Raw genomic sequence first — 10,814 nt, 5'->3', positions numbered from 1 at the left:
CAGCAATTTTGAAGTGATGATCTGTGTCACTACTGCTTTATACAGTTTTTACACATGAGTGAACTGAGGCACACACTGAGCACTGAAACTTAGTGAGCACAACAAATTTGGGTACAGAGAGTATGACTTCAGCTACTTTTCAACACAAAATCCACTAAAAATTACCTTGACATACATATTCCTCTGTAGCACAAGCTTTGACAGATTCCAGATGCCCTTATGAATGAAAATGGCATATGGAGTCAACCTGCATTGGCAGAGAAATAAATTTAAATTGCTGTCCAGTATTACCAGAATATATGAGAATATTTTTACCACATCTACTATAGCTCATGATCCTGTTACCTTTCATCTGTCATATCTAAAATCCTTTTACTCTAAACCCCAAAGTTCTCCCTCATTAGGCACCATTCCATTTACATAGATAAAAGCTAACTGATCAACCAAAACCTGTCTAAATCCATGGATGGCAGACTTGTTACAAGTTAATTCCCAGATAACCTGAACCCTGAACCTAGCCCTATACAATCAGCCTCACAGATTGACACTAACTCTGAAAAAGTGAATACACACACCTCACTGCTCTTCCTACATTTATTTAGTACAAATTGATGTCACAACCTGTATCTCGAGTGTCTCCTCTCATGAATTATTCCCCTTCATTAACTCCACACATTTCATCCTAAGCAACACCAGTCAGAAGAAGCAGCCTTATTGAAACCCTCTTGAATGATAGCTCCTCACAGTCTCTTTGTCATCACTGAGCCAACGTATGACCTAAGCAATAAACACGGAATTTATAATGGTTTTCTTTAATGGTCAGATGGAGAAACAGAAAATGGCACAGCCTACTTACTGTTACTGTCACATTGCCATTAAAGCTTTATATTCCTGTGCTTTAGCCTTCTGGGTATCTCCTGAAGCAAGTATAAAATAATTTCTCACCTCCACAGGCCTTTAAGACAATGATGCCACCAATTCTTCAACTACTGCTTGAGAAGTCCATTGTTCTGAAGACATTCATGGGATCATCAAGGCTGGAAAACACCTTCAAGACCATCCAGCCCAACCATCAGCCCAGCACCACCACCACTGTAACCCCTAAACTACATCACCTGGTGCCACATCCAGGCACCTGCTCAACACGTTATAGAACTAAAAAAACAAAAAAAAAACAAAAAAACAAACTCTCAAACAAACAAACAGAAAGAGTAACAGACTTTTGAGTGACAATTCTAGTGACTAAAAGACTGTGTTGGGTTTTTCCCGTTAAATGAAACAGCAGATTTGCGAGGATTTTGTTTTATTTAAAACAAATAACAGCTTCAGCAGTGCTGATTTTGGGGCCGGGAGGGGGGAGCGTGTGTGAAATACTGTCTGTGGGACCTGGGGATATGAGAGATAAAATACAATTTTTATATACATAGGTGCATCGTGAAGTTGCAAGATATCCAAGTTCCAAATGGAACTGGGTGTCAGGGTCTTTTTCGGCCGGATAAGAGAAATATAAAAGTTCTTAAAAATTAAAATCTTTCAAGGCCATGTGGAAGTTTTGTACACAGGGGTTTCTTCTCTCTCTTTGGGCTAAGAACAAAGGAAGATCCATTGTTTTTGACAGAGGACACCTTGCAGCCAATCAGAAGAAAGGGAATGTCCCTTTTCAGAGAAAAGAAACCTTTTTAGGCAAAAATGAATATATTAAACTTATCTGAATAAGGGTGGAACTACAAAATGTGTGGTATTTAAATCCAAAGGGTCTTTCTCCCCTAAAAACTCGGTGTGAGACTAGACCCGGCACGCTGAATAAATTCTTTAGTTTCATGACTTTATGCCATCTTTCTAAATTTAAAAGAGGAATTTTTCCCACAGGGCGAACACCGGTCATTCCCGAGGAAGGCATGGAGATCACTGCTGGAGAGGGCACGGGTCATTCCCGGGGAAGGCAGAGGTCACTCTCGGGGATGGCAGAGGTCATTCCCAGGGAGGGCACGGGTCGTTCCCGGCGAAGGCATGGAGATCACTGCTGGGGAAGGCACAGGTCATTCCCAGGGAAGGCATGGAGATCACTGCTGGGGAAGGCACAGGTCATTCCCGGGGAAGGCACAGGTCACTGCGGGGGAAGGCAGAGATCGCTCCCGGGGAGGGCACGGGTCATTCCCGGGGAAGGCACGGGTCATTCCCGGGGAAGGCAGAGGTCATTCCTGGGGAAGGCAGAGGTCATTCCCGGAGAGGGCACGGGTCATTCCCGGGGAGGGCACGGGTCATTCCCGGGGAGGGCACGGGTCATTCCCGGGGAAGGCAGAGGTCACTCCCGGGGAAGGCAGAGGTCACTCCCGGGGAAGGCAGAGGTCATTCCCGGGGAAGGCAGGTCATTCCCGGGGAGGCAGGCGCGGGTCATTCCCGAGGCAGGGCACGGGTCACTTCACGGGTCGGGGAAGGCAGAGGTCACTCCCGGGGAAGGCAGAGGTCGTTCCCGGGGAGGGCACGGGTCATTCCCGGGGAAGGCAGAGGTCACTCCCGGGGAAGGCAGAGGTCGTTCCCGGGGAAGGCAGAGGTCACTCCCGGGGAAGGCAGAGGTCACTCCCGGGGAAGGCAGAGGTCACTCCCGGGGAAGGCACAGGTCGTTCCCGGGGAAGGCACAGGTCGTTCCCGGGGAAGGCAGAGGTCACTCCCGGGGAAGGCACAGGTCGTTCCCGGGGAAGGCACAGGTCGTTCCCGGGGAAGGCAGAGGTCACTCCCGGGGAAGGCAGAGGTCACTCCCGGGGAAGGCAGAGGTCACTCCCGGGGAAGGCAGAGGTCACTCCCGGGGAAGGCAGAGCTCATTCCCGAGGAGGGCACGGGTCACTCCCGGGGAAGGCAGAGCTCATTCCCGAGGAGGGCACGGGTCATTCCCGGGGAAGGCAGAGGTCACTCCCGGGGAAGGCAGAGCTCATTCCCGAGGAGGGCACGCATCCTTCCCCCCCCACCGCCCTCCCTCCCGCCTCTCCTCCGCCCCGACAGGGGCCGCTGCCGCCGCCGCCCGCCCGGAAGCGCCGCCATGCTGAGGGAGGGCGGTTCATGGTCGCCGCCAGCGGGGCACGGAGCCCGGGGACGGGGAGCGGGACGGCGGGACCGGACCCACGGACAGGTACCGGGGCCGCCCGGGGGGAGCAGCGGGAGGGCCGGGCCGGGGCGGTGCCGTGCGAGGCCCCGCGGGGCGGCCGGGCCCCGCTTTCCCTGGGGCTGCTCGTACCGCCCGTGTAACCCCCCCTTTTCTCCCCATCCCACGTTTCCGCCGGCAGCAGGAACCCGGGAGGCCCGTGCTGGATCCCTGCCGAGCACGGGCGCTCCGCTCCCTCTGCCCCGGGCGGCCGCGGTCGGTGCCGTGAGCGCCGATTATCGACTCCACAGGTGCGAACGCAAACCTTCGTCTTAGCAGTGCGGGTCGGGTTCTTTTGTTTGTTTGTTTGTTTGTTTTGTTTTGCTTTGCTTTAAGCTCCTTCCTGTTTCCACCAAGGAACAGCAGCTGCGTGCCCCTCCCAAGGGCGGGGAAATGCGGTGAGGCTTCCACCAGGAATTCCTGCGGGCGAAGCGGATGAGAGGCGTAACTTTACATCCCCCAGCACGGTGTCATTCGAGCAAACCGATGGGCCCGGTGTGCCCTCCCTCAGTTCAGTACAGGGCTCGTCACGCAGTGCAGTCAGCTGTCACCGCAGGTGCCTGCCCAGGGTAGCATTGCAACAGCTATTTTTGGGGGGGATTTTTCCTTGGGAGACTAGTTGGGTTTCTTAACAAGGACGTCTTCCGAAAGTTCTGACTTATAATGCGTCCGGGAATTTTGAAATTCGGGTCATCGCTTCTGTGTTGGCCTCGTGTGTTTCAGCCACGCACGCAAACCCCGCCTCGCACGGCGGGAATCAGTCAAAAGTACATGTTAGCACCTGAGGTGAGTTTGGTGCATACCCTGTAGGTTTGATAGCTGGTCTTTTATAAAAAGATTTAAAAAAAAAATCATACCAAGTCAGTGCTGCAGTAAAAGTGTATAAATAGGCAAGGGCACTGGAACTTTTATGTAGTAAAACTTAGTGCTCAGCAGACACTGAAAATAAGAATTTTTCTAATTTGATTGACGTCTACTCTTTACTTCTTATTTGTATTAGTCAGTGCAGATCTGAAAAGCTCGAAACTTCAGGAGTTAGCTCAGCATACAGAAATTGGAGTGAAGAAATGCTCAGATAGCCTGGTAATTTAGGACTGGATTAGTTCTAGCTCTGAAAATAAAAGATTTAGGTTTTGACCTGAGAAATTAGTGTTAGGTATTAGAATACTTAAGTCTTTGTACTTTCAGATCACTTGCAAAAAAAACAGAACCAAGTTTTCATTGCTTTCAGAATGAAACACTCCCTTTTCTGCAGACTCACAGGTTTATAACAATGTGCCTCTACACTTGGAGCTCCTTGTGCCTCTATTATCATTGCTTTAATTTAAATGTGAAAGGTGGAGCATTCTTAACAATGGGCTGAGAAAACTTATTTAAAAATAATTGCTTGGTTATACTCAGTTCTGTCTCAAATTAGATATAAAATTACACTTCAAGACAAGTTTACTAGCCTGAGTAGAACCCAGCATATCATTTATATTTGCATCAGCTAAGTCAGTAGACAATACCATGTCCTATACAAGACTTTTAAATTACTGCCCATGCCGTTTAATGTATGGAAATGTGTTGTGTGATTTCCTCAGACATACACATCTGTTTGAAAAAAACTGAAGTATTAAAATCCAAAGTGGATTTCTGCTCCGAAAACCAGTGGCTTCTCAGATTAATTTTAAAAATCATATGAACTTACTGTTCTCTTTCAAACTCTTGCACTGCTGTGTTCATGTTTCTGTATATTGGCTAAACTTACACATTTCGTGTCATTAGATTGTGCCTGATGCTATTTGCTTTCATTTTATTGAAAGTAGCATCTCAGGACTCTTGTCCATTAGACAACTGGCTGATACTTTGATTGATTAAAAGGCCATATTACCCTGTTCAGTGGTTAGAACAAATGTGTCTGTTGTGGCTTAACCCCAGCTGGCAACTAAACACCACACTCCCCCCACAGTAGGGGGAGGATCAGAAGGGTAAAAGTGACAAAGTTGTGGGTTGACATAAAAACAGCTCAATAATTAAAAGAAATTTTTAAAAAAAAAATGGTTTAAGGGAAATAAAAGGAAAACCAAAAGAGAGCAGAAAGTAAAACCCGAGAAAAACCAAGCAATGCAAGTGGAAACAATTGCTCACCTCCAGTTGAGCAATGCTCAGCCATTCCCAGAGCAGCAACCCCTCCCCACCAACCTCCACTTCACTGCAGAGCACAAGGCCATGTGGTCTGGAACGTCACTTGGGATCAGCTGTCCTGGTTCTGGTCCCTCCCAACTTCTTGTGCCCCCTACCAGCCCCTCACTAGTGGGGTGGGAGGCAGAAAATGTGGTGACACTGTAAGCACTGCTCAGCATTAGCTAAAATATCACCAGGTTATCAGCACTGTTGTGGTCACAAATCCAAAACACAGCCCCATACCATATACTGTGAAGAATTACACTCTATCCCAGACAAACCCAGTACATTGCTTTTTTGTTTGTCTGTTTTTTCCCTTTTGCAGAGTAGTGTGTGGGTGAACATGAACATCCCAGTTAGGCTGAACTCATTGTACTTAGGGTTCCTGGAGGATTTGAGAGCACATGATTCCTTTCTTTCGGTAGAAATTTGTTCTCTATGTTGCAGTAGAAAAGAATGTAAGGTGGGTTCAGGCTCTTATGTGTTAGGGCTGGTATTGGATTAGCAACAGACTTTGGCCTGGGTGTGAGACCAGTCTGCAACAGCTCACTTCGTGTTTTGTGCCTGAATTAGTGTTTAAATAACTGCCCAGTATTTACATCAGACACACACAGCACGCAGCTGCAGGGAGCTGCACACAATGGCCACAAAAACTGCACGCATCTAGAACCACCAATCTTTGTGCCCACCCCAGACTGGTTCTTGAAGAGGCTCAGGTTGATTCAGTGTGTTGACTTGCACCTGGTACACAGGGGAGGAACACACAGGAGAGCACTGCCGGATGGGAATTGCTGACTGACATCAGCCAGCCTGTGCAGCCTACCTTCAGCAGCCTTTTTTCCCCCCTTAGAAACTACCAGGATTGTTTTCAGTTGTTTAGCCATCAGCAGTCTCTTCCTGTGGACAATCTGAACAACTGGTCTAGACTAGCAGGGATTGTGCCAAGAGAGGGGGCCCTGACCAGAGCAGGCTGCTGTCTGTACAATTCATCCACCTCATACCTTGCTCCCAAATTGTTTTTGTGAAAGTAATGCTGCTAAACATTTTGAATAGATGCTTATTTTAGCTGGGAAAAAGTGCCTCTAAAAGGAAGATGAGATGCATGGTTTAATTCCAGAATAAATGTAATGTCTTTTTAAGCTTATCTAGACTAGGAGGCTATAATTTCTTTACATGTTTGTTAAATTACTTAAACCCTATATGTCAAGCTTATGGATAAAAGTTTGCAGTGCAAATCTAATTGATTTTAATTCTTCCTCTAGGGTGACCTTCATAGAAACTCCTAAAGAACTCAAAATAAGTGCAATAAGTTGTTCTGATAAAGTAAAATGGATCCTTGTTCAGTTGGAGTTCAGCTTCAAGCTACCAATGAGTGCCATAAGACCTATTACACCCGTCACACTGGCTTCAAGACTAAACAAGATGTATCCTCATCTGACCTGCTGTTGCTCCAGCTTAGGACTGGAATAACCCTTTCAGAGAACAACACGATCTGCTTCCACCATGCGAAAATTTACATTGAGAGATTCGAAGACTTGCAGAAATCATGTTGTGACCCCTTCAACATACACAGAAAACTGTCCAAGAAAAACTTACGAGCCATCGATATGGATGATGCAGCTTTTCTCAGTGCCAAGTTTGGGAGGCAGTTTGTACCTGGTTGGAAGTTGTGTCCCAAATGTATGCAGATAATAAATGGAAGCGTGGATGTTGAACCCGAAGAGCGACAAAGAAGAAAACTTGATCCAGACGTACGTATGTGGATCAGTTTTCCCACCCCCCCCTAAGTCCTGCAAGCTGTTGGAATTGGGCTTTGTACAACTACTACATAAAAAATTAATTTTTTTATGATAGAAATAAGAAAGGATGTAGTCTTTTAGATATGGGGGAGTTTACTGTATTTAAACCTTTATTTGGAGGACCTTAAAAGTCCTCTTCTCTAATTAAATATTATGGCCTTTAAAAATCTGAAAAATTTTGTTTACTAGTGTGACTTACAACTCATAAGTTCATGTAAATACCAGACTGCTTCTGGTATTTTAAGCTGTTCTTCAAGTCTTGCAAACAACAAACTGAACACTGCAAAAGTTGTTTCTAGGGATGTCTCTTCAGTTGAAAAAAAAAAAAAAAAAAAAAAAAAAAAGGGCAATTTTTTCTAGCAGTTCATTACCAAATGAGCCTGCATTGAGGTGAATTAAGTGTACTCTGGTTGTGGTGTCTGGGCTGTGAAGGCCACGGTGTTTGGTCAGGGGCAGTAATGAACTGGTGTGGGAGGATAGTGCTGAGCTCAGAATACAGCTGGTGCATTGCTGTACACAGATCATCAGGAGCAGGGGCAACCATACCAAAGAGCTCCTCCACACATGCCCTGAGCAGAGCAGAACTGCACTGTAGGAACTGTTGCACAGCTGTATTTTTCAGTTACGTGTCAGTATGATTAGGAGGCTGATAGGAGTGAAATTTGAAAGCATTGATTAGAACTGCTACTACAAAGCTTGTATTGCTGAGTTCTGAGACCGGTATAGTTCTCTAGCATAAATATTTTAAGACTTAAGAGTCCTAGGTCAAGAATTCACCTGGGTTATTACAATATCATGGCTTGACTGGACATTTTCTTAAGAATGTAGATTTGTATTTATAATTAAAGGCCATTTTCTGTCTTTCCTCAGGGACGTACAGCCAAGGCTTTAAAGTCTCTGCAGTTTGCTAATCCAGGGCGACAGACTGAGTTCACTCCTGAGACCAGTAAGAGGGAAAAAAGAAGGCTGCAATCAAAAATTGCAGCATTTAATTCAGACAGGTAATCTGTTTGCTGTATTTACATTATCTTTCATTTCAGAATAAAGTATCCTCTATGGTCAGTGTCTCTGTAGCATTCAACATTATCTTTGTGGGTCTTTGTGTGTTTATGGGTTGCTAAAGCTCACTCTCATTCTTGGGATAAACAAACCAGAAGATAAAAGGTTGGCATACAAGCAATATTTCAGGCAATTAGAATATAAACAAGTGTTTGTGAGGCATGACAATACTACACAGATCATAGATGTAGCTATTAATTTATGCATAAGCTAAAATTCTGATGATAGGCTAAATTTGAATATGTTAGACTACACTTAAAATATTGGAATTATCTTTCAGTAAGCTCAGTAACTACACTTGGTAAACAGAAGTGTGCAGGTTAGGACCTTGCCTTCCTTTTAAAGAACAAAGTTAGCATCCATGTTGGACAGTACTAGATTAAGTTATAACCTTCTAATGTGATTGATTTTTAAAAAAAAAAAAAATCAAATTTTTCTAAAGAGGAAAGTTGAACTTTGTTATTTTCCACTAAAACTTTGGACCAGTCTTGTGCTAATAGAAGAATGGTAGAAGTTTCAGCTTTAAATAGTCGTACAATATTTGTTAAAGCACGCAGTAATTATCACATTAATGCCTTGCCCCTGTTCTCCACCCAAGTTTAAACTCACAAGACAGACACTGGATGTGCCGCTCACCAACTGCACATCGTTTTCCTCTCCATTTGTTGCTTCTGCTTAGTTTGGGCACACAGTGGGAATACAATTAGGGCTGAGAAAGGTTGTCAAATACAGTAGGGTAGGCACGTCTTTTAAATTAACAGCGCTGAAACGGACACCTGAAGAAAGCAAACTCCCCTCCCCAAATTTAGCAGCTTGGCCTCAAAAGAAGTGGATTTTGACACGGAAATAACTGTCGTTTTTCGTTATCCAGGCAAGTTATACCAGCCAAGAGCAAAGTCTATGACAGCCAGGGGCTGCTGCTTTACAGTGGGATGGACCTCTGTGACTGCCTGGACGAAGATTGCCTGGGATGTTTCTATACTTGTCCCAAGTGCGGCTCCAACAAGTGTGGGGCGGAATGTCGCTGTGACCGCAAGTGGCTCTACGAGCAAATCGAGATAGAAGGGGGGGAAATAATCAGAAATAAGCATGTTGGTTAGTGCATGTGTGCATTATTTAATCCTGAGTATGTATTCCACGCTTCGGTTAAACACGGCACATTCATCATTTAGTAATTTAATGAAAGCCGTTGGAATTTGTGACAATCCGCAAGATTAATGTACTCACTTTCACAATCATTTTCCATATGATTATGGAGATAATTGTGCTGCTCTCTCTTCACGCTTCATTCTGCATTGCATTCAGGCTTTTTAGTCATCCAGGTAGGATTCTACTGAACAATCACTGTATTTAAACACAAGGTGCTAAATCTTAGTGATCTATCCTGAGCCACTCACTGTTGTTTCATGAAAGTACCATCTCCATGTATCCCTCATTTTTTCCTTCTCCAGATCAGGATCTCATGGGTTTTATCTGTTTTATGTGAAATACTGAAATTTCTTAATTACTTTACATGCAGTGTTAATAAAGCTCTCTCCAGTATTAATAGTGAATGCTGCATCTTTACTATAGAGTATCTGATTAATCTGATTAATCCAATCCTGTCCACTTGGAAAGGATTCAAAAGCATTTAAGTGTTCAGATCTCATGCAGGCTACTGGGATTTGAGATCAAGTTGTCCTTATTAATTCAAGCCTCACTGTTAAAATACTGAAATTAAACTGCCAAGGCATTGTAAAATATATTAAAGTATTAATTATGGCACAAAAGTTATTATTTTGTTGGTTTCTGTGTAATACAGTGAAAATAATTTTGCTCTGTTTGTTATCAGTCTGTAATTGGACTGAACTAATAGTCCAACAGCCCTCTACCCTTTCTTTTCCTCTTTTTACTTGTTTTTAAGGTGAAGGTTTATATGCAGCTGAAATAAATTTGAGTTTCTGTTCCCACACCAAGGATATCTAGACTGTTACAAAAAAACCCACAGTCAAATTGAAATTATCTTTAGTTGATACATTATCTGTCCTCAGAGTATTAACCTCTTATGATATAACAAGGTTTATGGAAAAGAGATTTTACAAGTGAAATCTTAGTAATATTGTTATTCTTGCTATTTTTGTTGCATTTTGAATAAATTTCCTATTTCTGTGCTAGACTTGGAAGATCTGCATGTTTTATTTGTCACATTTATTCAAGAATACTGTTAAGTGTTGATTTCTAAAGACTTACTTGGTGAAGTTGTATAATCTTTCTATTTCTTCAGCATATTTTCTTCTCTGGTAAGTGTCATGAACATTGCATCACCAAAATCCAAAGTTGCTTTGAGTTGTACTGACATCTGCTGGTCCTAGCAGAGTGTAAGCACCAACTTATACTACATTTTTGTTAAATCTGTTATAAAAATAAACAGACTTCCTTTTTGTTTGGTCTGAGTATTGGCTCTTATCCCAATGGATGTCTCCTTGGCCTTGTATTCCAGCCACATTTATCACAAGAAACATGATGGGAGTTTTAGGGAGGGCCACACACTACACTTTTCTAGATGGCAGCACCACAACTGAGTAAGAGCCATGGCTTCCCTTACATGCCAGTGGCATTTAATACATTTTACTTTGTTGAGTACAGAGCATGGTTATCCTGACACAGCAGTA

At 44.0% G+C, this 10,814-nt stretch overlaps 2 protein-coding genes across 6 annotated transcripts; both read left to right on the top strand.

Annotated features, from left to right (window-relative positions):
• Positions 1-2,010: 2,010 nt before the first annotated feature.
• Positions 2,011-3,243, top strand: LOC120325114 (basic salivary proline-rich protein 4-like). Its single transcript, XM_039390506.1, has one exon. The coding sequence runs from the start codon at positions 2,011-2,013 to the stop codon at positions 3,241-3,243; it is 1,233 nt and encodes a 410-aa protein (XP_039246440.1).
• On the top strand, positions 3,035-10,595 carry LOC113995575 (ADP ribosylation factor like GTPase 14 effector protein). 5 transcript variants are annotated; one of them, XM_039390500.1, is made up of 6 exons: positions 3,045-3,127; positions 3,282-3,390; positions 3,497-3,695; positions 6,568-7,056; positions 7,975-8,105; positions 9,035-10,595. In XM_039390500.1, exons 4-6 carry the CDS (start codon positions 6,634-6,636, stop codon positions 9,261-9,263), a joined length of 783 nt encoding a protein of 260 aa, XP_039246434.1. In that variant the 5' UTR covers positions 3,045-3,127; positions 3,282-3,390; positions 3,497-3,695; positions 6,568-6,633; the 3' UTR covers positions 9,264-10,595. The 5 variants fall into 5 exon arrangements, with proteins under 5 accessions (XP_027591551.1, XP_039246434.1, XP_039246438.1 ...); XM_039390504.1 differs by having other exon boundaries at positions 3,497-3,708; XM_039390503.1 differs by lacking the exon at positions 3,497-3,695.
• Positions 10,596-10,814: the final 219 nt, after the last annotated feature.

Source organism: Pipra filicauda, unplaced genomic scaffold, assembly GCF_003945595.2.
Source record: "Pipra filicauda isolate LSUMZ 115617 unplaced genomic scaffold, ASM394559v2 scaffold82_size2718185_pilon, whole genome shotgun sequence".
Classification (NCBI taxonomy): domain Eukaryota; kingdom Metazoa; phylum Chordata; class Aves; order Passeriformes; family Pipridae; genus Pipra; species Pipra filicauda.
Note: the sequence above shows the minus strand (reverse complement) of the source record. Positions and strands in the feature narration are given on the sequence as shown.